The 26,264-nt window shown below is 36.0% G+C and overlaps 2 protein-coding genes across 3 annotated transcripts; both read left to right on the top strand.

Annotated features, from left to right (window-relative positions):
• Window positions 1-15,254: 15,254 nt before the first annotated feature.
• Window positions 15,255-20,450, top strand: LOC142528878 (uncharacterized). 2 transcript variants are annotated; one of them, XM_075634137.1, is made up of 4 exons: window positions 15,255-15,413; window positions 15,530-15,602; window positions 15,705-18,603; window positions 19,185-20,450. In XM_075634137.1, exons 3-4 carry the CDS (start codon window positions 15,781-15,783, stop codon window positions 20,058-20,060), a joined length of 3,699 nt encoding a protein of 1,232 aa, XP_075490252.1. In that variant the 5' UTR covers window positions 15,255-15,413; window positions 15,530-15,602; window positions 15,705-15,780; the 3' UTR covers window positions 20,061-20,450. The 2 variants fall into 2 exon arrangements, with proteins under 2 accessions (XP_075490252.1, XP_075490251.1); XM_075634136.1 differs by having other exon boundaries at window positions 15,530-15,585.
• A 1,417-nt stretch (window positions 20,451-21,867) lies between these two features.
• Window positions 21,868-26,220, top strand: LOC142529827 (uncharacterized). The gene is made up of 2 exons (XM_075635480.1): window positions 21,868-22,054; window positions 23,653-26,220. The coding sequence occupies exons 1-2, from the start codon at window positions 22,048-22,050 to the stop codon at window positions 25,740-25,742; spliced, it is 2,097 nt and encodes a 698-aa protein (XP_075491595.1). The 5' UTR covers window positions 21,868-22,047; the 3' UTR covers window positions 25,743-26,220.
• Window positions 26,221-26,264: the final 44 nt, after the last annotated feature.

Raw genomic sequence — 26,264 nt, forward strand, 5'->3', positions numbered from 1 at the left:
TGTATATTCTTGACTAGACATGGGGAGTATAATTCGATGAATTTCGTAATGAGATCACTATAATACTTTCCAGATTGTGATATGATGTGATTGTGATTGACAGATTGTTCAATCTATATCTATTAGTTTGTACAAGATGACGTACAAACATGACCAAATGACAAAGATCGATGTCAAAGAAATGGTCAGATTGATCAGAATGTAGAACTAGACTATATCAGATTGTGATTTTGATTGAGTTTGTAATTGTGGCAGAACATACCATGAACTCATTCATATATTATCCACTGACTGACAGATAGCCAGAGTGTACTATCCGGATATTGAGAGATATCCAGAGAGCTGTAGTGCTGGATGCTAACACTAGTTAATATGACATATTTTCATCCTATGAATTATAGTATGATAATAGCTAATTCAGAAGAGAATGAAGATAGCTCAGACCAGACAGACTTAATATGCCAACGTCGAATGGTGACGATTGGTATTTGGGGCCGAAGATTTAATATATCCTTGACTAGGATAAACAGATTTGATAATAGCGGATGATATTGATTTGGTATGAGCCGTTGATTGGTATATACAGATGTTGTATAGCCAGTATTATGAGATTGATTCTGTCGGAGTTATTTCGAAGGGTATTATGATATTATGCTCTTGAATTATTATTCCAATTTAGAATCACAGATCCGTACAAGAAAGATATTTTCAGAATGAAGACTATTCTATTATTGAAAATACAGTAAGTTGACAGGGCCTCAAAGAGACTATCTGAAAGATAGAATTTGTCATGAGATTAAGATTTCAGAATGGATTCATTGAGATGAGTTTTGATTTAAACTCTGTATACATTCCTTTTGATATATCTGAATTGATTATTTGCGAGTTCGAGGACGAACTCAGATCTAAGAGGGGGAGAAATGTAAGGCTCGAGATTTATTAGTCTTCATTGATGTGATATTCGGAAGATATGAGTATGCATGACATGTAATGAGAGGCACTAAATGAGATTAGGAAGTGTTGCATGAAATATAGAACGCACCTGCGGTAAGGAAAGGACCGCACCCGCGGTTGATGGACAGAGAGTTGGAGATTAATTACAGAAGTGACACCGCACCCGTGGTGAAGAAGTACCGCACCCGCGGTGCATGGCCAGTAGGGTATGAAAGTTGCTACTGGAGATTGAGCGCACCCGCGGTGCTAGACAGACCGCACCCGCGGTGTTGTACCAGTAGGGTCAGCGCACCCGCGTTAAAAGACAGAGCGCACCCGCGGTCCAAGCTTCGGGGAAAGTTGATGCATATCAATACATGGAGCGCACCCGCGGTGCAAAAGTGAGCGCACCCGCGGTGCGACGTGCAGTATGAAGGTTTAGCCATTTGTTTGACATGCAATTGAGATATATATATATATATATATATATATATATATGTATTGATTCTCACGATTTCAGCAGAAGAAATCGTGGGATTTCCTTCAACAAATCCCTTAAAGCTTTTCATATCTTCAAATAGTGATTTTGAGATATCCGTGTATCAGAAGTCGAATCCGAACGCAGTATCGTACTCCTCTCGCTACGAGCTATACAAGGACGTAAGTTTTATTAAGTTTTGAGATGATTTGGAAACATGATATTGTTCGATTTGAATATGAACCAGATATGGTGTTTCTGATATAGTAGGCATCGCATAATCGAAGTCAGATCGCAGAACAGACTGTGAATTGTTACTGATTTTAAGTGTACCGATATTGAGATTATGAATTGTATTGATACTGATTATGAATTCTGGTAGTATCTCTGTGATGTTGAGATAGACGGGGTTATCGTGACTGTATTGTTATGCCGTCGAAACATCAGTAGATTGATATTGATCAGATTCAGTAATGATTTCGATTGTATCGTGATATCATTGATATGAATTAGATTGTACCTTGTTCAGATATGGATCAGATTATATACCTATTTGAGTATTGATCAGAACAGGTCTTGAATTGAGTTATATACTGATATGGTATTTATATGATTGTCATTATCAGATTTGGATATGGACAGATTGGAATACAAGACTTCGTCTTCATCAGACCGAGAAGAGAAAGGTATAAATGGATGTCAATTGGGAGATCGACTTGAGTTAGATTTAACTCGAGTTTCCCTAAACCACATACTTGTATGGTATTGTTTTTATACCTTTGTGTTTTAATGAGTATGTTTATTCGATTGAATTAGAAGTAGAAAGCAGAGAGCTATTAAGTAAGAGTCACTGACAGAGGGGTGAGATTATGACAGACTTGTCACTGACCCATTGCACATTGTCAGAATAGGCTTAGTCTTGGTAGATACGCCAAGACACTGGACGTTTGGTATATCGTTATGCTTCAGATACAGATAGCATTCTATTCGATATAGATTAGACCAAAGTCCAGAAATAAGAACGTACCGCCACCGCGACTGGTAGTAGTAGGTGGGAGACTTGTTATGTTCTTATTCACCGGGATCCCTAGACTAGAGTAGAATGAGAGATGAGTCGAGTCTTAGATATTGAGACTAGAACTTGATTTACAGATTCGTATTGATTTATGTTTCGTAGATTACGATTCATGTTTTATTTACAGACTGGTATTGATACATGTTGTTTGATTATGCTACATGTGATAAGATATAATTCATGCTTTTATGTTAATTCAGTTAACTGCATGTATACATTATTTATACTGGGATTTATTCTCACCGGAGTATCCGGCTGTTGTCTTGTTTGTATGTGTGCATGACAACATGTGGGACAAGATCGGGGTCAAGAAGATGATGAGAGATCGAGATTAGAGTGGTGATTCCGGACTTGGATGTAGACTTGGTTTAATACTTGAAATTTAGTAGTTAAACCTTAGATTAGTTTGAACTAGAGGCATGTTGTACAAGATTTGTATTATTATACTGGTTTGTATAATAGATTGATTCCATTACCTTCCGCATTTTAAAAAAAAAAATTTTAGACCCTGCTTATCTTAATTGATAATTAAATCCCAAAGATGATTAAGAAGATGATTAGCGTCCGGGTCCCCACAACAGGAAAGAGGACCTCATGTGCAGATTAAAGAAGAGTTTGTACGGTCTCAAGCAAGCACCAAGACAGTGGTACAAGAAGTTTGAATCGGTGATAACTCAACAGGGATTCAAGAAAACCACTGCAGACCATTGTGTGTTTGTCAAAGATACCTCTGTTGATGATTTGATGGTGCTTCTACTCTATGTAGATGATATGTTGATTGTTGGCAAAGATGTTTCTGAAATCAAAGGCCTAAAGAAGCAACTAAGCAAGACTTTTTCTATGAAAGACTTGGGGCCAGCAAAAAGAATTATTGGCATGGAAATCCATCGAGACAGGTATGCCAAGAAGACCTGGTTGTCGCAGGAGAAGTATATTGAGAAGGTACTTCAGATATTCAACATGGACCAGGCCAAAGCAGTTGGATGTCCTATTGCCAACCATTTCAAGTTGAATTCAAAGCAGAGTCCTATTACGGAGGATGAGGAAGAAGAAATGAAAAGTTTTCCATATGCTTCAGCTGTTGGAAGTCTGATGTATGCCATGGTATGTACTCGGCCAGATTTAGCTCATTCAGTAGGTGTAGTGAGTAGATTCCTTTCAAAATCGAGAAAGAAACATTGGGCTGCAGTAAAATGGATATTCAGATATCTACGGGGAACCTCTAAACATAGATTGAGTTTTGGAGGATCCAGACTTGAGCTTGTAGGCTACACAGATGCAGATATGGCAGGAGATGTTGACTCCCGAAAATCCACATCAGGATACCTGATTACATTTGCAGGGGGAGCTGTGTCATGGCAGTCAAAGTTGCAAAAATGTGTAGCATTGTCAACCACTGAAGCGGAGTTCATTGCAGCAACTGAGGCATGCAAGGAAATGTTATGGATGAAAGGTTTTTTGGAGGAATTAAGATTTGTGCAAGATCAATACAGGTTGTTCTGTGACAGTCAGAGTGCAATTCATCTTGGAAAGAATCCTTCAATGCATTCAAGATCAAAGCATATTGATGTTCGTTATCATTGAATACGAGATGTATTGGAGAAGAAGTTGTTGAAACTTGAGAAGATTCACACAGATGAAAATGAATCTGATATGATGACCAAGACATTGCCGAAATGTAAGTTGGAATACTGTAGAGCTGTTGCAGGTTTGATCGAATTCACAAAATGTGCTTGAGGGGGAGAATTGTTAAACAAATCAAGCCAACACTTTGAATTCAAGGCACATCATTTTTGACAAATAATTAACACATGTTTTGTTGATTAGTCAAAAATTATGAGGTAAGCCATGATGTTTTATTTTTTCCCTAAACTTCACCTATAAATACTCATCCATTCTTCATTTCAAAAACATACCAAAAACACAAATCCTCTCATCTACAATCATAAGTGTAGAAGTGAGATAAAGGATTTAGTGTGAGATTTCTTAAGGAGTGTTTATACTTGGAAGGAATAGGATTAGTGGAGAGAAAGTGAGTGTTAAAATCAGAGTGTTCTGAGTGAAATACTTTGTATTCTCAATTCTCTTGTCTTCTTTGTTATTAATAAAGAAGTGATCTCCTTGAGAGGTTTAGAGTGGACGTAGCCCAATCTTGGGGTGAACCACTATAAATATCGGTGTTCATCTTATACATTGTTGATATCACTTATGATGTTCCGCTGCGATGTTACCTCGTTTATTTCCCTGATATCCCAACAGTTTACGCATGTTATCTCGCGATCATATCGGGACTGGGGTGTACTCTCATATTGTTGGCTGTTTTTCGTCATGCTTTGCCTGCACTTCCGATTTCGATTACTTTGGGAGTGGTGTTTTACTTCTTGACCAGAATCTTGATGGAGCAATTTGTTGTCGGGGCTTCTAGTAATTTGATGATGTTCTAAAATGGCAGTCCTTGAGTATGTTAGTGAAATGGACAAAAAATGTAGCCCTGTATTGATAGATTTCTTGAAAATATGTCATGATTTAGCATGCAATACATGGTCTGGTCTGATCTGGTCTGGTTTGAGAAAGTAACGACTAACGACCACCCCCACAGATGTCTCTAAACGAATTAAAAACAATAAAGTTGTAAGCACGCCCACTCATCATCAAAATATTAAGTTTTTTTATATTTAAAAATATAAAATAATCATTAAATTAACAAGTTTAATATAAAGTTGTGATTAGATTATTGGATTGGATTTGATTTGATGAAAGAATTGGGAAATGTATTTCAAATACAAATCCAGGACAATTATTATTAAAATCGTTTGCTTTTCTTGTGGTCGGTCACTCTCATGAAAAAATAATTACATACTTCCTGATAGGAAAGAAAACTTTAGAATATGTCTCTCACGAATCTTTATCTGAGAGACGGGTAAACTCTACCGATATTCACAATAAAAAGTAATACTATTAACATAAAAAGTAATATTTTTTCATGGATAACCCAAATAAGAGATCTGTCTCACAAAATATGACCCATGAGACCGGCTCACATCCAAAACTTTATGCACTCTTTAGATCCACATATATTTTTATGTATGAAAATTGGTACAAAATATTGAAAAATATAGTACAAATGTATAATATTAGAATATCAATTATTTCAGACTTGATACAAAAAATAAATTTGAATTTAAAATTAGAACAAATTTATTAACGCCAACACTTCAAATACATTTTTGGGTACTAATTTAAAAAAATTTAGGTATAAAAATATTTAACGATCGTATTGATTTATATATTTATAATATCAATTGACTCAAATTGGGTTCAAAATCATAATATATACTTTCAATTTTAGATAAATGAAAAACATATATATGTCAAATATTTTTATACTCCGAGTAATTATTTTTGTTCCAGATCTGAAAATTCCTCGGAGGTGCAATTTTTTGTTTTTGTTTTTTTTAAAATTGTAAATCAAGAAGTGCATAATCATTTTATCTCAAAAAATAATTGACCACAAACCAAAGTTTGAGTATGAGGATTTGAAGACATTTACCATTAACTTGATGTGTAACATAATATTAATTTGGATTGTCTTAGTTATTTCTGAAGATATAGTTCACAACATACTAACAATTCTACTTACAAATCTTACATACACATACCAAGAATTTATTTTCAAAAGTTCCGACACGAAACGTAAATCCTCCTAGAAATTTAGTTGCATCCTGACAACAACCAAATTCAACCTCACGGCCTTTGGCCGATTCCAAGAAACATCAGTTGTTCGATGATGTTCTAAATTTGTAATCCAAACATTCTCCGAAGAAAGATCCCAACTTTCTCTTTTACAATACGAAACATGAATTCTTCTAATTTAAAAGTCGTTTTTTTAGAACTTGTAATTAAAATGATAATTATCATCCTATATGAAAGGTGCTTGAGGTTGTTAATCATAAACGTACATGAAATTAATATATTATGTGTATCAGAAGTTAGTGTTGTACTTTGGTGTTGTCAACACGAACACGCAACGAAAATTAATTATTTAACACACAAGTACAACTTGAATAAATAGAGACCATGTTTAAATTATGCACAAGTACAAATACTTGTGCAATACCTCATGAACAAAATTCACTAGAAAAATATGTAATCGTTTACACCAAAATAATAATAGTGAGAATAACAAAACTAAATTCTTTGACACTCCAATGAATTAAAATGCATCAAAATAAACCAAAATAAAAAACTAGATGCATAAACCGAAGTTGCTTAAGAAAAAATAGAAGAACACTCTTCGATCAATACTCTGCGTCAGTGTTGTTCTGCATGTGTCTTCAACACCAATCAGCAACATGGTATAACAGTGAATTAATCATAAAAATTCTTCACCCGAAAATCTCTAATACTGAACTTTCTTTATGTATGTTCAGAAAAAACTCCAGCAGCTACGTAAAGATCCTCTCCGAAGGTCATAGTTCTTCTCTCGATATTCCATATATATAAATCTTCGTATTTTGAACTAATTATCTTTCCATAAAAACAAAATCCTACAAATATGGAAACAAGAGTTTATTAGGAATAAAACTCTATTCAAATTTTAGATATTATATCTCATGGATAAATACCAAATTATGTAGGATAAATATTAAGATTCAAATCAAATTAAGGGTAAATTGTAGATAAATCCCTAAAACCCAACTGAAATTTATTCCAACTCCCTACACCTAAAAACATTTTTTTAAACTCCCTAAAAGGTTAAAAATGACAAAAATACCCCTTATAAGTGTAATTTTTAATGATTGATTTTCTGGGCCGAAAATGATATCAGAGCCGAGTTAAAATTATTTCAAACACACAAATTTATTATTACAATGTAATTAAATGTTTGAGGAGGAGAATTTCGAAAAAATTATGAATCTGAACTTAGGTTCGAGAAAAATAGTTTACAAGAACAATTCCAAAATTTCGGATATACACAAGAGTATATAACCTTGGTTAGACATCAGGAGCATAAAGGGACGAAACAGCACCCTCAGGTAAACTTATGATTCAATCTAATAAGTTTTTGGAGATAGTACCAGATTCCTCTAAGCTCTCTTTAGATCTTAGGTAAATCCAGAAAACGGTACAAAATTATGGCAATATGTTATACTTTGTACCTCAACGAGTTGAAAAATCCTTGAAAACCAAGAAGAAATTCTTGGAATATTAAAGGATATTCAAACAAAAATTCAAAAACTAGAACAACAATCAAGTTCTAGTAAAAGAACTTCAGGAGGATGGTTACCACCATCATTTGGTACTGAACCTTTGTTACATCAACAAGGGAAGGTCAAAGTGGTGTCAAAACCTTTGACTGAAGAAGAAAAGATGATCAATATAATTAAATCTGTCTCAGAAAAGAAATTAATCTGATAGCAACTTTAGAAAGGATTGGTCTAGAGGATTTACAAGAACTTGCGGAATCTTTCGCAAATCTTAAAGTTGTAGATCTAAAGATGAACACAGCAGGAGGTGAAACATCTGCTATAACCTGGTCATCTTTTCAAGAACCACCAAGGGAAAGTGTGGGATCTCAAAATATAAACATAAGAGAATTTCAACCCGATTTCCATACTGGTGGAGGATCACACCCAGCGGGAACAAGAACAAGGAGAAGTCAAATTCCCTTGCACCAAACACCTTATGGGAAAACTGTTTTAGATCATATACATCCTTACATGGTTATGCTAAACCTTGATGTAATAGATTTCAAAAACAAAGAAGATCTCGTAGATGATTGGACATCTGCTATGAGAATCGCCGCAGGAACACTTGATCTCAACAGAGAAGGATTCATTAAACTTTTAGAAATGAATCTTATGGGATCAGTTAAAATTTCTTAGGACATGACCTCATTAGATCCAAAAGAGTCAGTTCTAGCTTGTGAATCTCTCAGCGAGATCGCTGGAAAAATGGCTACCCTATTTAAAGCACAATTTATAGGGGTAGACTATTTTAATAGTCAAGATACAGAGAAGAGGAAGAAATATACCCAAGCTTTGTATAGTCTTGAATTACATGATATATGTTTAGTGGATGAATACATTATGTTATTCACTAAATATAGATGGAATTCAGAAGTCGAAGAAGATATAGTTATGCAGCTTTTCTTCGCTAAAATGCCAAGTCCCTGGAGAGAAATGCTCATAAAGGAATACGTACCTGGAAACCCAGATACGTTGGCACGAAGAGCCTCTTTTCTCAAAGGAAAATTGACAGAATGGTGTCATATGACATCATTACAAAAGAATTACAAACGCTTAAGGGGTATTAACAAAAGAACTTCTTTGTGTTGTAAAGAAAATGATCTTCCAACAATTATTGGAAGTAAGCCACAGAAGCATAAGAGGAAAGGTTTTAGGACTCATCCTTATGCTTGAAGTGGAAGAAGTTCTTGGAAACCAAGAACTGTTTGGTCTAGACAAAAAGCCAGATCTTATAAATCTGGGCAAAGAAGTGGACCATCAAGAAGTAGGATATCATCCCAAGTATCGAGTACATCTCGAAGCACAGGAAGAACACATACGAAGAAAACTTTCAGAAGAGCTCATACTCGAGCTAATGAAAGTTTCAAAGATTGTAATTGCTGGACATGTGGAGCAAGAGGGCATATCTCGACCAACTGTCCAGAAAATGAAAAAAGAGGTATTAAATGCTTCGATCCAACCCGGGATATTGAAGAAGGAGTTTATTACCAAGATCTTATTCAGGTATACCGATTCGAGGATATTGCCTTAGATGAAAGTATATATGAAGAAGAAGAAGAAGAAGTCTTGAGTCAGGGAGAATCAGATGGAACTGAATCGGAATCTGATTGAAGACAAGGTGTTTCGACACGAAACACATAAAGATTTGTCTGGATTCTTTAGCCAGACAACAATATCTCATAATATGGTTCAAAGAATCATGAGAGAAAATCCTAGTCTACAGAGATATCAAAGATTCTTTGCAGGACAGGTAGAAAAGTTCTTAGGAAGTCTTGGCCTAAGAAACAGAAAGCATCATCTAATCTATAAAGTTTCTAGAAGGAAAATGGCAATCCCAATGGAACTTACGTGAAATAGAATGGAGATGCAGTTAATTCCTTCCGAAGAAATTAAGGAGGAATTACAAAAGCTCAAGATAGAAGTAGCAAGGACTATGTCATGGATTCATATTGGAGCAATCCAGATTATGATTAAAGCTATTTTCAAAGAAAGAATAGATTCACCCATTGATATTGCTATATGCGATAAAAGGATGGGGAACCTTCAAGATTCAGTACTAGGAACTATCTCAGAAAATCTCTGCGCAGGCAAGATTGTAGGAGTAATTTATCCAAGAATAGCCTACAACCTGGCAGATCGAGATTTTAGTCGAGCCTTGACATTGCACAAAAATTTCAAGGAAAAAAGGCTAATGAAAGAAGGTAATAGACCATATTCTATTACCTATCAGATTTCATATGCTCTATCTAATACACACCATTCAGAATTGTTTATTAGAAATGAGTTCATTGAAATACGTGAGATATTTGAAAAAGTTGCCCAAGCAATTTATCCAGAAAGAATTGAGTTTCCTTTAATACAGGAAACAGATATCCAAATACAAGACAAACCGATTCTACAAAAGAATCAGAGTCTTAGATTGGAATCAAGGAGACTATCTTTTCAGGAAGATAAAATTACAAGTTACAGGTGGGGAAAAGCACCTGTCCAAAAAACCTAACAGGAGCCAAAAAGCTTTTCCACCATAGGAAAGCTTAGATTCCCAGAAGGGTGAAAGGAAATAGAAATAGTATTTGATATTACGAAACAAAGGAATCGATTTTCTTGTAATACCATATACTATTTGGAGCAACCTACGATAGGAACTTACCAAGGACTGATTAATATCGGAGAATTAGAAGTTCGTATCTAAGGAATTCCAGGAAAAGAATCAAATCAACTGATTCTTGGACTAGAGTTTCTGAGGAACACAAATCTTGAAAACGTTTAGAGTATGGAATGGAGCTTATGGCAGAAGATAAGATGCGGAAAATCCAATGACTACCAGCCCATTCTCTATATACATTCCAGTAGGGATGTTATATGAACAATATAAGGCAGAATTTTTGCTGCTTATATTGATTCAGGAGCTGGAATCTGTACAGAAAAAAGAGGAGTTTTTCCAAATAATTTGGAAGAAAAATTACCAAAGATTGCTGGAATAGATTTTTCATGAAGAATCTTAATCTTATGTAAATGGATTAAGATGAACGAAATCTTGATGGTGGTACTGGACAAACACCTTGGTACAAGGTAAAAACACCACCAATTTATTTTCATGATACAGGAGCTAACATATTGTTAGGAAATAATTTCCTACAAATGTTCAAGTCCTATACTCAAGAAAATGAGACTAGACAATTAGTGTTCGCAACACCCTGTGATCACAAAATCATAGTCCAAAGACTAAGAGAAGCGTTTTATAGAAAATTTCCAATCCAGATTCATAGCAAGCGTGGTGATGAAGGAAATCTTCTGAACCCAAAAATGAAAGACTCTAGAAGGTTTGGAGAAACAATGCTTCAGTTAAGAGCAGATAAAGTACTCCAATAAGAAGATATAGAATGCCTTAAGATAACTCTACATAGGAATGAAGTAGAGTTTGAATCTAAAGTATCATTGGAAGATGTCAAGAAGAGGATCAAAGAAAATTACAATGAAGATCCTTTGGCATGGTGGAACAGAAATCAACTCAAAGCTTGCTTTAAAATTAAGAAAGGCAATGAATATGAATTTGTCCGTTGTAAGCCTATCCCAATGAACATAATTGATCAAAGGGATATGCAGATGATAATCAAGGAACATTTGGACCTTGGTTTAATCAAAGCAGGAATGTCACCATATAGTAGTCCAGGTTTTCTGGTTAGAAATCATGGTGAGATAAAACGAGGAAAACCCATATTGGTTTTTAATTATCAAGAAATTAATAAAATTCTAGAGTTTGATGTGTATTTTATACCTAGTAGAGAACATTTGATTAGTTGCATACGAAATGCCAAGATATTCTCTAAGTTTGACTGTAAATCCGGATTTTATCAAATTCGGATGCAGGAAGAAAGCAAGAAATTCACATCTTTCTCCACTCTCCAAGGACATTATATTTGGGAGGTATTACCAATGTGATTGGTTAATTCACCCCAGATATTTCAAAGAAAAATGGATAATCTTTTTAAAGATTATTTTAAATTTAGGTTTGTTTATATTGATGATGTCTTGATATCATCTAAAAATATGGATGAACATGTTAAACACTTGGAGATTTTCTTGTAAAAAAGAAGGACTGATTCTATCTGAAAAGAAAACAATCATTGCAACAAGAAAGATTGAACTCCTCGAAATTGAAATCGATGAGTCAGGAATAATTCTGCAAGAACACATAGTCGAAAAGGTGCAGAATTTTCCAGATAATCTCAAAGATAAGAAGCAACTTCAAAGTTTCTTAGGAGTTGTTAATTTTGCTAGTATATTTATTAAAAACATAGCAAAACATAGAAAAGTGTTTAGTCCATTATTGAAAAAATATTCTAGATTTATATCGACAGAAGAACACACAAAGGGACTGAGCCAATTAAAAGATATTTGTAAAAATCTTCCGAAAATGGTTGTTCCTCAAGATGAAGATGATCTGGTATTATACACAGATGCCAGTGATCATTGGTGGGCAGCTGTTATTACTAAGCTCACACCGGACGGAGAACAACCATGTAGATATTGTAGTGGTTTATTCTCAGATGCAGAAACCATCAGATGACATATCAACGAGAAGTAATTTTATGCAGTAAAAAGGGCTTTTGAAAAATGGCCATTATTTTTACTTGCAAACAAATTTACTTTGAAGGTTGATAATACACAGGTGAAAGCTTTTCTGAGAAACAGGATTGAATCCAAACAAGAAAAAGCTAGACTTTTAAGATGACAAGCTTTATGTAAAAATAAATCTCATGAAAATATTCTTGCAGATTTTTTAACAAGAGATGGACAACATTGACATTGATGCTATTATCAAGATGCAGAGGCATTTGAGAGAACACCTTTGAAATGCTTCAAACCGAGTTTAACAAGTTAGCACTGAACGCAGAAATTGCGGGAAGGCTTCAACAAGCGAATAAGAGAATTTTCTCTGATCGAATTACAGGATGTTTACAGGCATATACTCAGTTATGGTCTGTGACACAAAGGCCTATCCTCCAAGGCATCGAGAAGCCATTGGTTTCCCGAATGGAGAGTTTTCGAGTACATGACTCTATTCCTGGAGCAGGGGATTCAAATACCCCTAGCACAAGTGTTAAGCCAGGATCATATTCTGATGAGTCGGTCAAAACAAAAATTGAAACTCCAGATTCTAATCTCGAGTCTTCAAGTCAACCCTTCACCTCGGGGATTGGAGAGGGAGAGATCAACCTTAAATCCAATACTGATAGGGGCAAAACTAAGGTTGTTACTAATGAAACTGCGATTTCTCCATTCCAGGCTTGCCAACAGACTTGGTAGAAATTAAACACAAGAATTTGCATCAACCCAGCTATGGTTCGAGTGATGTTGCAGGAAAATATCCTAGGGTATGGATGAAACAAAATTCATATCCAAAAGAGGTTAAGGCTTGGTATGAATTTGGGGCTCTTGCCTCAGTTTATACTACTTCACCCAGCTTCCCGGAAATTTCAGTATTACCAAAGTGGATACAGGAAGCGGTACATGAAACTTGGACGAACAATGATCATTTGTCCGGGGGAGATATTCTGTAACTGTATTTTTTCAGTGCAACATCAAAACCACCAAGAAAAGGCTCACACGAAGCCTTTCATTTTATCAAGCTAAGAAGGCCAGACATCAATATCCAGAAATTCATCAAGAATCCTTCTACAAACGAAACACCCCTAGTCTCTTCATTCAATGAAGATGACATATCTACCAGGAGAGAATGGGGAGTTTGGGTCTGTCTAACAGAGATGGATAAAGTCAAGTATCCATTTAAGTTTTATCGAAATTCTGTAAATGAATCTTTCCTGTTGAATACAATGACAGGAAAAACAACGAGCTTCGCAGAGGATTTGTTCGAAAAGAAAAGAAATCTTATGTGGAACAGCAAGCTGCCAGCAAGCAAAGAGACTCGCCAAAAATTCTGCAATATGACACATGTGGGAAGATGGTCAGAGAACATCTACCCAGAATGCCAGAACCAGAAAGAATCGGAGTTTGGTAAAGGATTCAAGCCGAGGTCTGATCGGAAACACTTTACCGACACCAGTACAAGTGGGGAAGGACCACAAGCACAATTTCCTCGGGGACACAGAAAGCCAAAGATTCCCCGACAAAGCTAAAGTGGACATGTGACCATGCCACTAACAAAAAAGAACACCATGTGAGTGGAATACAAGGACCACCAAAAATCTGTGGTAAAGGACAAAAGACCATTGGATATCCTATATTTAAAGAAAAAGAAAATCCAATAAACAGACAAGAAACTTTAAACCCGAAAAAAAATCATCTATAAAAAGAAGATAAAACGGGAAAAAGAAACACACAAGAAAAATTCGAAACCTAAAGAAAATGTATTTCACATATCTAAAGGTTTCTGAAAGACGCATCAAGAGAATAAGAAATCAGCTGGTAAATAATACAGATCTCTACAAATTGTTAAAAGAAGAAGAAAATGAGATCCCAGCTGATATAATACAGACACATATCTACTAGTTATTCCAAGAGATAAAGTCAGAAGAACAAGCTATCTCTAGATTAATGATCTAGGAAGAAGACAATTTGAGTGGAGGGACCATCCAACCACTCCACCAGATAGGGCCAACCACAGCTGGAAGGCATCAAATTATAGCAAGAATTGAAGTCCGAAATACAAATCCGTGAAGGGCTTCTATAAATAAGCAGGCAGAAGGAACATGAAGACATCACTCAACCTCTTCATTTTTCTTCAAAATATCTGTAATATTTTCTCTTTCAAGTTTATGTGCGCTGTAAGTTCAGCTACGATTAGTAGCTAAACAAGTTTCTCTTTCTCTACAGGAGGTTACTATGTAATAATTGTTTGTATGTTTGAATAAAAGAACCAAGGCTTTTGCCCCTCTCATGTATGGTTTCAAATTGAGCTTTTTACTATACACCCTGAGGTAGGAAACGAAACAGGGTTGTGCCAAGTATTGTTGAAGGAATCTGCGTCAGGAACCATCTGTTGCGACTGAGTGGTTAGGCTGTGAGGAGCAGTCTGTAAAACCCGGTGGATATAACCCGACGATACTCCGGTCAAAGAGGTAAACAGTTCAATTCATTATACGGAAGCATGATGGGCTTATAAAAAAATTGATCATTTGAGCATGGTATATAGGCTAGAAACCTTGCGTAGCTGTATGTCTTGAGGATATATGCTTCAAGAACACGCTCGATAGGTATAACAATGCCACGTACCAGACATAAATGAGTAAGGGTATTTTTGGAAAATTTAAAAGATTGGGGAGTTAAAACTTAAAACAAAGAATTGAAGGGTAAGGAGTTAGAATAAAGTTGAGAAGGGATGCACGAAGTTATTGAAAGTTTGCCCTCAAACTAATCTAGACATATAAAACTTTTATTTTATAAATTTAAATAAAGATTAAATATTAATTAAGAATAAAATAATTTTAAGAAGGCCACTATTATATTATAGATTTGAAAACCGACAATTTGAATCACATAATATAAAATGGAAAGATCCCAACTTTCTGTTTTCCTGAGTTTTGATGCCTTAATATATACAGACACAAATGCTGTGGAATAAAATTAAATGAACGCGAAGCAAATACATCTACAATACACTTTTTTTCTGTTTTTCCCTCCTTTTATTTTTTTGCATGATTGGTCCTGTTTTGAGGTTGGTATGGTTGGAGTTTTGCTTCGTTTTTTGCCCTCTTAAATTTATTTATTTTTGTGCTGAAACATAATCTTTCTGGGATTTCATGCGTTTTGTTTTTGTTTTGGGTTTTCCAGATACTGCTTCATTCTTAAATCCGATTTTCTAGACTTTGATTCCATATTGCACGAAGGTGAGTTCTTGATTGATGTAAATACTTGTTTCGATTCTTTTGTGTTTGTACATTGCCTCATTCCTTGACCTAAGGGCTAATAATAGTTGTTTTTTTTCTGAATTTAATTGATATGACAGAATTGAGAGGACATATTGCTTTTCAAAAGTAAGAATTTGGGAAGTGGGTACTGGATTATTGGAGATTTCAGTTAAGATGGGGAAACGTGAGGTTTTTTCAATCAAATTGCGTTTTAGATCAGTTTTCAATCATCCATTCCTTTTGGTTGTGCTTTGTTTCTTGATATTTTTGTACAGAACATCTCCTTTTATTTTTTCATTATTGGTATCTGCATCTCCTGTCCTCGTATGCACTGCTATTTTACTTGGAACCCTTCTAAGTTTTGGACAATCGAGCATACCCCATATTGAAATGGAAGTGAAAACCACCTGTGACACTTTTTTGATCAAAAGGGGTGCTTCAGGAGGCGCTACTGTTTTTGAGAAAAATGAGAGCTATTATGCTAAATACAGTGAGAAGAAAATGGATGAGATGGAGAAGTTGATTGAGAAATCCAGTTTCACAGCTGGTAAGTTTGGTGAGGGTTTGATCAAGGAAAGTTCGCGGGAAACTGAGCTGGAAAACCATGGAAATTGGAAAACAAACAGAGAGTCAGGTAATATGGATTCAGAGCAGAAGAGCAAATGGAATAAAGAGAGACTTGGCGATGAGGAGGCCGTGGAAAACCACTATGCTTCACTTCTGAAGATGAGTGATGATGAACATCTTGAATTGGACGATGAGACATCGGTGGCAAACTCTTTTGATTCCGAGAGAGTAAATGTAGATACATCGGATTCTCCTCCTCATTCTCATGAAGATAAAGAGAAAGAAGAGGATGAAGAGGTGGAAGGGGATGATGATTCAGATTTGGGTTCGGATATGGCTGAAAGTTCCTCTCCAGATGCTTCCATGGCTGACATAATGCCAATGCTCGATGAAATTCACCCTCTTTTGGATGAAGACACTCCACAACCTGTTCATACATCCCATGATGGCTCCGATGCAGCATCTGAACTGTCTTTGGAAGCCAGTACTAGTAGTCACGAGTCAGATGATGAGTCTGAAAATCACGAGGTTTTGGAAGTTGCAGATGAAGATGTTGAAGACGGTGAAGACGCAGAAAATGCACAAGGAGACTACGAAGAGCAGGCAAAGTCTGCTATTACATGGACAGAAGAGGATCAAAAGAATCTCATGGATCTCGGAAGCTCGGAAATCGAAAGAAACCAATGGTTGGAAAAAATAATTTTGAGGAGGAAATCAAGGAAAAATATGAGCATGGTGCCAGAAATAAACTTGATAGACTTTGAAAATTCTGATTTTTCATTCAACATTCCTTCCATTTCAACAGTGAGAGAAAATCCATTCGACCTTCCTCATGGTTCATATGATAATTCAGGGATACCTCCTATTCCTGGTTCAGCTCCTTCTATTTTATTGGCGAGGCAGAACCCTTTCGACATTCCTTATGACTCAAGTGAAGAGAAGCCTAATCTTATGAGAGATGGAATTCAAGAATCATTTTTCACGGTTCAATCAAGAGAGCAATTGTTTCGAAGACGGGAAAGTTTTAACGTGGGACCTTCATTCTTTGCACCCAACAGGCAAGACAGACAAGAAACCAAATGGAGGCCTTCTTTTGTTCCTGAGCGAATGGTTTCTGAAGGATCTAGCTATTCAATATTTCAACGACAATCGAGTGAACTAAGTGAGTCCAAGGCGAGTTCTGTTCTTGAAACAGAATCACTTGGTTCAGTTGAGGAGTTGGAGGAAAGGAAGCTCTCAGACGAAGATAACTCAAAGGAATTAGAACCCATTCTTGGAATAAACAATGCCATAGAAGAGAGATCATCAATGAAACCAGGACGATTTTCCAATGGGGAACCAGCACATCAAGAAAACTCACTTCAAGAACCAGAGTCTATTTCTGAGATGGAGCATGTTTCTGAGCATGTTGGGCATGGTATCCAGTCTTCGGAAGATGAAGGATCTCTGGAATTAGCCAAAGTTGAGAAGAGAGACTCAGAAGTCGATGAAATTGATTTTCAATTTGGGGATGTTGAAGACCATCACGAGGAAACTAGTGCAACCCGACCTTTGGAAGTTGAGGCTACCGAATATCATTCAAATCCTGACAATGTTGAAAGATACAGTAGCATTTCAAGCTCTTCATCGCTGTCAGAAGTTAGTGAAAGGGTCTTCAATGAAACCGGAGCAGAACAGCAGTCAATGCTGGAGGCAAGAATCGGCGGCATTGCCGAACAGCCAAGAATCTCAATCCAAACTTCTTTAAAAAGTAACGATTCGATTGCTACATTAGCTGATGGTGTTTTACAAAGGGAGCCTGTTTATGATTCGAGCCCCCCAACCATTACAAAGAGCTTCTCGTCTTCCTCTATATCTTCTTCTGATGTTCATGTAGAGTCTGATCTAAGTTTTCCACCTGTATTGGTCAAGAGGACGGTATCTTTTATTGAGAGAGAATCACCAATCATCCATGATCCTGTAAACGAACATGAATCAGAACAGATAGATGTTGTCAATATGGCAGAAAACGATAATATATGCTCTGGATTCTCAAGTGTTGATCAGAGATTCAAAGAATCGGTTGAAGCTTCTGTAGAGGATAATCTGATGGGTCAACATTCTCAGGGTCAAGTTCCTTGTTCATGTGCTGATAAAAACCAGTTCAAATCTTCTGAACATCAAAATCCAGGCAAATCAGAGGAAAAGCATTTACTGATTTCGGACAAAGAGAGTATAGTTCAAAGCAATTCTCGGCAGTCCGAGGGTCAGTTGGCTGAGGACCATTCAATGAACACAGAAGAAACTGTTCAATCACCAAATTCTGATGCCGATATTTACCATGAAGCATATGAGAAATTAATTTCTACACCTTCTGCTGAAGGAAATGTGACTCTCTTTTATGATAAAGCAGTGCAGAAGCCAACTTTTGAGCATCTTATTCAAGCTAAGGTGAGAAGAGACCTTTCAGGCTTTTTCAGTTTTTTTTTTTCATCTATTCTAGTCTTGCCTACTGATGAACAACTTGTTGCAATTAAATAATTTACCGGAGTGATTTGATCACAAAACGGTCTCATTTACATCTTTATGGATTTATGTTGATTTCTAGCATTATTATTTTTCATTAATTGCGTTTATACATTTGCAGATTTAGTTTTCTGAATCTAATAAAAGAATTCTAGATCAATAGCTGTCTAAATCATCTGTCTCAAGAATCGATGACACTGTTTTATCACAAATGCCTACTTAAATTCTTCGGTATATTCTCGATGCACCATCCTTGTTTATGCTTTTGAAGCCACTTAAAACTTCTTTATGAAAATGTTCGCAAAATGACCGTTTTTCCAAAACTGAATGAAGTAATATTTGATCTTGAGTGTATTCCCTTATAAATTTTTAATTACACTTTATCAGACGTGCCACGTTTTTCCAAAACTGAATGAAGTAATATTTGATCTCTGGAATTTGTTACTGCTTCATAATATTTGACTATTTCTGCATATAGAAATTTGTTGACACATGTAAATATGCAGGTACAAAAAAACTCAACCTCGTTTGAGGAAGGCCGAACTGTACGGATTCTGAAAATTCGAGATATTGTGGAGGTTAACCATGATATCTCACCAAATATACATTCTCCACTAAGCCCTGACTTTATTTCTATCCCATCCAGTGCTTCAGAAGCTGCTAGCCCTCGTGTTGATATGCAGACAATAATCCAAGAGGAGGATGAGATCATGAACATTGATGAAGAAATTATGGTGGAATTAGATGGTGTCAGGGGCTTCAGTTTGAGAAAATGGAAATTGGGTTCAAATGACCTTGAGAAACACATATACTGTATTGGAGAAACTAGCGATATGAGAGCTGATGATGTTAACCTTGCCAAAGTAAATAAAATGGAACATGAAATGCATTTGGAGAACTCTAGGGAGGTTATTGATATATACGAAGAGGACATGGAATGTGTTTCAAAGATTACGATGCTAGAAAGTGGTGTAGCTGAACATAATGATATCTTGAATGAACATAATGATATCTTGAATAACGAGTCGACTGATGCGGAGAACCAGGATTCTCCTGATCAGAATACGTCCGAAAAGAAGATGATACTTCCCAAAGTTTTAGAACCTCCTGAAACCAAGTTTGAGATCGGAAACTCGTCATCCGAGTATTATGATGATGGAAAAGTGAACGTAAATCCAAATGTGTCAGACTCAGAAACCGAACTACCAATTCTTGAAGTGACATCAGTCGAAGTTTGTGGGGTTCCATCCGGAAAGCCTGATCATGGAGTCGAAGAGCCTGAAAATGGACATTCAATTAAATCAGGTAAATGTAAGGGTAAATATTCTAAAAGTTCGAGTTCGAGTTCTGAATCGAGTTCGAGTGATTCTGATAGGGAGTAAGAATCACAGGATGGGAAAAATCACTTTCTTTGAGTCCTTTTTACTTTTCACAATCCCCATTCGTGATTTCATCATTAGCTACTTATATCTTTTTCTTCAAGAATGGAGCTTTTCATTCATTTTCTTGGAGATTTGAGGTCAGTTGAGGTTTCCGCGCACTTCTCTTTTTCTCATGAGAGTATTTTTCCTTCTCGGTGTGTGGATAACTCATTAACACGTTCAGCTGATCGAATCAAACGAGCGTGCTGTAAATTACTTGCACCGAACTTACGTTTGTTCATCGTTTTTTCTATGGTGAAGAGGTTTTGTGATGATCCCAGAGATTTTTTCTGTATTTGAATGTACAATGATGATCTGAGTGCAGTTTTCATAAATTTTGTTTCAATTCTACTTCTGTCTCTTTTCTTTTATTGTAGAAATTGTTGTTGTTCTCTTCCTGATAGTGAATAGAAATAGTTCAAGATTTTGCGTGTGATCTATGGATGTGATTATTGTTCAAATGATTCAAATTACTTTTCCAATGAGCTGAACTTGTTGTATCTATATATATACTTCACATTTTATTACATATGTATATTCTATTTGATTCAAATTCTACAAATGATTACCGTCGTAACAGATGATTTCGTTTTTCATATATATTAATGTATCATCTCGCCTTTAACAAGGACTTTTGTCATTCCTGAGGAGTATGCTAACGTGGAGGTATCTATGACTGAAGTATATTTATTTCCTAGTACTTCTTTTCACAAATAAAAATCTGAGCTTTTACGGTTAACAATTCCTCAGCTTATAAATTCGATAGACCCTTTATAAGATTCTACAAGAATAACAATATAATTTAATGACATTGAATAATCTTACACGTTCGTTACTGTCCATACATAATATATTAATAACTAGCCATTTTTAGTAAAATCGAAAATCGAAGGTTTGTTTGACAAACGTTACTAAATTATTCAGCTTTGAAATTTTGAATGCTTCGACTTTTATTATTTTTAATTTATTCTGAACGGTCATTTATGATTTCCGTAAAAGATTTGACACTTGCCGATTATGGAAGCTCTCCCCTTTTATAAAATCTTCTAATACCACGTCAAATTTTTTCCTCACATATCATTGTTTTGTAGATTTATTTCTTTGAATTGCAATATAAAAAATAATATTTTTTATGAATTGAGTCAGATTGAAGATATGTTTCATGAAATTGGATCGCGTAACCATCTTACATGAGTTTTTATCCTCATGATTATTTTATAAAATCATTCGTGGCTTTAATGATCTATAACCTATACAAAAATATTTACTTAAACGATTTTTTCCCAAGAAAAAAATACAAAATCGAAACCAATCCAAAAAACAACTTATGTTAATATTGTTTTGTTCGTGAGATGATATATTAATATATATGAAAAATGGAATCTTGTAGTATGACTATAATCATTCGTAGAATTTGAGTGAAATAATCCTCTTATCAAACGGTTCCCATTAAACATGATTCGATTAGAATTGGGATCATCAATTAGATCGACGAATTGATTGATATTAACGAACAGTGCTTTGTAAATTACTTAATTAATGAAATATATAAATATTTATAGATTTATAAATTCATAATTTTGATATGTTATACTTGATTTTATATAATTATGTGAGTATCGATAAACTGATACTCACTATTAGATTAAATAAAATATATCATAATTATATATATAATTAATAAATGTTATAAATATGTACGATGAATACATGAAGTATCAAAATTATATATATATATATATATATATATATATATTCTCTCTTTTGACGACAAAGAGAATGGAAAGAAAGCATATGCCATATGACACGCTTCTCTCATCCTTACCGATGCATCTGAGCGCATACATACACAGAGAGAAACAACTGTCCCGAAGAGAGAGAGATGGGATTCTTATTTCTTACAGAACATCTGCTTACTGATGACAACGATCTAGACGAAATTTGAACCATGGAAGGTATAATTGCATTTCAGATTTTCCTGCTATCTGAACCCTAATTTTATTTTTTTAAGAAAAAATGGTTGAACTTTGCAGTTGGATGAATTTGGGTTTACTGAATTGTGACTTGATTGTGCCGCATCTTTCGACCGTTTCCCGAAAATAGTTTACTTTGTTGTTTTTCTTTCTTCTTTGCTGTTCATATTTTCATCGGGCTTCAAAATTTTTTTTTTAATTTTTTTGAGTTGGTGCTTATGAGTTATGTGCATGGTGAAATTTTCATCAGATTTTTTAGTTCGTGATGGTGTGTGTTAGTGGGGAAGTTGCCTAGTGGATGAAAAAGTATGGTAATGTCTCTGAGATGATTGAGTTCGTTGTCCATTAAATTTCCTGGTCCAACCTAAGCCAGCCAAGCAGCAAGGAGGTCGGTTGTCAAGGTTAGAGGAAATTTCTCCATAATTTGTTCAACCGGACCGTACTCCGGATTAGTCTGGACCCAATGTGATTATGAGAACCAAGAATTCTAGATAAAAAATAAGTCTTGGCCCTCTAGAGCTTGGATGTTCGATTTTTCGCTTTTGTCTGTTACACAAGTACAGGTGAAGGATTGTATAAAACATGTGACAAGTTATGCTTCTGACCTTAGAAGATTTGTGTACTCGAATGTGCATTATTTTATTGATGCATGGGCAAGAGTGTAGTGTGTATCATTGTATTTGGCGCAGCTGCGTAGAATTGTATTTGGAAAAGACCTGACTGCTGCTATGTTGAGTGCATACATGTAAGAGTGTCATGTCTGCTAGGTCCAAAATGAAATGCTTTCCGTTCATATTTGCCTTGATGATCATATGTTTTAATGAGTTTTAATCCTGAGAAGTAATTTTGATGCATGGTTTATAGAATATAGAGGTTAGTTGGTAATTCTTAAGATTCAGCAAAATGGTAAAAGTTCCAAGGAAGTTATTTATGTCACACAGGGTCAATCAAAGAAACACAGGGTTCAGTATACTCGAGCAATCTGCTAACGAATTTATAATATTCAGGCAGACGAAGTCTGCATAGTTCCCTTGTATACCTTCCAAAACCAAATTTATATTTTCTTGTCAGTTCGTTAATCCAGTTGTGTCAATAGGTCATTACGTTGGAATTGTTCCCTTTCTTAAACTGTGGTGGATTCTTCTAGATTCACCATGAGAAAATCAACATCACAGTCCAAATGGATCTCATATCTCGTTTCCCACAAATTTATTTTAGATAGCAATTGCTTATGGTTCACAGGCGCCACAATATTTTTCTGAAAAAAAAATCAAATACGTAGATATTGGGTAAATGCATTCAATACCCAAAGTTTTGGGTTAATGCCTGATTGATAGACCAGTTTGAGGAGATGACAAACAAACTTGTCATGTCTGAATGATTTTCACCTGTGGCAAAAGAGTTCTACCTGCTTCTCTTTGAAATGACTTATCCCTCGGCCTATTCATAAGACAGTTCTGCTTCTTTCACCTTGTGTCGGAATGAATTTATTTTCCAGCATCAGTTCAGTTTCATCTCAAATTTAAACTCGTCCTCGAGTAAAGTCTTATAATGACTTGTGATTAACAATTTATTTACAGGTGTATCACCTGATCAAGATTCGGTGGATTCTGCTACACAAAAGCTGAGTATTTCATCAGGTGATAGGACTCATGATAGGAAGGAGTTTCTCCGTAGATTTGTTAACAGTGAAATCTTAAATGCAAATCTTACATATTGGTTTGAGGATATAACAGAAAACGATGCGCCACCTGCCTTTGATGTTCCTTTTGAGTTGGTAGACCTACAAAAGTTTGATTATGCATTAGAAGGTGTACCCTTTCAGCAACTAGTTAGGATGCCTAGCGCTATAAATGCGCCGGTATCAAACTCTGTAGAATCAACGGGTTATCTTGCTCTTGAGGACTTCCTGCATGCAAGTGTGAACGGCTTGTGGGAAGCTTTTTGGGGTCATGAGAATGATCAAATGCCTTTCTATGTTTCCTCATTATATGGTGGGAACTCGAGATTTTACCCAGCAGAAAAGGCTGTTTCTAAAGGTAAGCTTGGGGGGTTGTGTGCCTCGGCTATAATGCTGAAGAACCCGAGACATCCTCAAGGGAAGTGGGACGATATTGTTGAATTAGCTCTGCTAAGGCCCGATATCGGAAGTCTTACTTCATTGACTGGCAACTACAAGCCCCAACTCTCCATTATTGGTGAAGCTTTGTTCTTTGCTATTCGTGTATTGCTTGCTAGAAGCATTAGCAGGTCGTATAGGCATCTGAATCATAACTCGATTTTCGTACTACTTGTTGATTCTCAATATGGTGGAGTTGTTAAAGTCGAGGGGGATCTGAATAAGTTGGACTTGGATCTTGATAGTGTCTATGAATCTGCTGCCGCATGGATCAAGAATCATTCACAGATAGAAATATCCCCGGTCGAAAAGATATGGAACAAGCTCGGAAATGCTAATTGGAGTGATATTGGTGCTTTACAGGTTCTTTATGCTACATTTCATTCTTTAACTCAATATTGTGGAATGCCTAAGAATACAGTCGAAGATTTAGCCGCAGACCACAGTTCCCGTCTTCAAACAAGGAGAGCCGAAAGGCAATTGAGGGACACAAATGTTGATGGTAATCATTTGCTTCGTTTCCAGCATCGCCCTTGTTCTCCTGAAATTGTAGAATTACAAAAAGAAGACGTTAAGTTGGATCCCAAAACACCGGTGAAGCTAGAAGTTGGATCCATTTTGTTGATAGAAGATTCAAGCCGACAAAATGGTTATCAGATAGATGAAGTTCCGAATGATGGGGAGATTGTGTTTTATGTCGTGTCTTCTGTTGAAAATCCAGGGAAGAGTCTGTTCCTGTACATTGGCTCTCACCCTTCTCACCTTGAGCCGGCATTAGAGGGTATGGAATTATGGTATCAGGTTCAGAGGCAGACTAAAGTGTTGAGTATTATGAAACAAAAAGGTTTGTCAAGTAAGTATATTCCCCGTCTGTATGCATCTGGACGGGTTGTTCATCCTGGTCAATGTCATAATCAGAGGTCAGGCCGTAACTGTGAGTACCCGTGGTGTGGGATTCCCGTCTTAGTGACCAGTCCAGTTGGCATGACCATTCCCGACATGGTGAGAGCCAACCAGTTTGGCCTTGATGAGGCCATCAGATGTTGCCATGATTGTTTGTCGGCCCTATCTTCTGCTTCTTCAGCTGGAATTCGGCATGGAGACATAAGACCTGAAAATATAATATGCGTGAAATCTAGCTTGGGGCAATGTTATTATGTTCTTATAGGTTGGGGGCATGCTATTTTAGAAGATAGAGACCGTCCACCGTTGAATCTTCATTTCTCGTCTACTTCTGCTCTTCAAGAGGGGAAGTTGTGTTCTGCTTCTGATGCAGAGAGCCTGGTATATACGCTATATTTTTCTTCTGGTGGAGATTTACCCATTCTAGATTCGGTGGAAGGCGCAATACAATGGAGAGAAATTTCTTGGTCTAGGAGGGTGATTCAGCAGAAGCTTGGTGACATCTCCGCAGTCTTGAAAGCATTTGCAGATTATGTTGATAGCCTTTGTGGAACCCCCTACCCTGTGGACTATGAAATCTGGCTAAGAAGGTTAAAACGACATGTTCGTGATAATGATAATGGAAAGGAAGTTGAGTCTTCTTGTTAGGATTTTGCCCTCGCGTTACACTGGCTAGTCTGCTCCAGCTCCCCGTTTCAGGAAAATTTTTCCGGTTTAGGATGTTTCAAATTTAAAGTATTTGGGATATTGTGGTCGCGATTTTAATAGCACTGGTGGTGACGAAAAGGACTCAGCGTCATTGATGGTTTTTGTTTATGCACTTTGCTTGGAGAATCACATTTCATGGCTCTCACTCCTGTTGCGCATCAGTCAGGGCCTCCTGTTTATGTTTGTGTTTCACTTCATGTATGCAGATGAATGATATGTGTGTATTTAATCATTTTTGGATTTATTTTAGGATCATAAATCATTCATCTATATACATGTATAATCGATTACTTATCATTTGGAAGAAAATGTTTGGACCAATAGCCTCAACGTTTTTGTAAAGAGTGGATGGAGATGTTCAGATTGATTAGTGCGATTATTACGTTTTAGTGAATATTTGTTTACGAGAAAACTACAATTTTTTGTATTTTTTAAATTTTACCATATTTTTTGTTATAAAAA

Source organism: Primulina tabacum, chromosome 16 (assembly GCF_025594145.1).
Source record: "Primulina tabacum isolate GXHZ01 chromosome 16, ASM2559414v2, whole genome shotgun sequence".
Lineage (NCBI taxonomy): Eukaryota > Viridiplantae > Streptophyta > Magnoliopsida > Lamiales > Gesneriaceae > Primulina > Primulina tabacum.

What these genes read in the sequence shown, in the direction of transcription:
- LOC142528878 (XM_075634137.1), top strand. Translation starts at nt 15,781, where the DNA reads ATGGGGAAACGTGAGGTTTTTTCAATCAAATTGCGTTTTAGATCAGTT. An exon ending in AGCATCTTATTCAAGCTAAG is followed by an intron (nt 18,604 to 19,184) that starts GTGAGAAGAGAC and finishes GTAAATATGCAG; the next exon opens with GTACAAAAAAACTCAACCTC.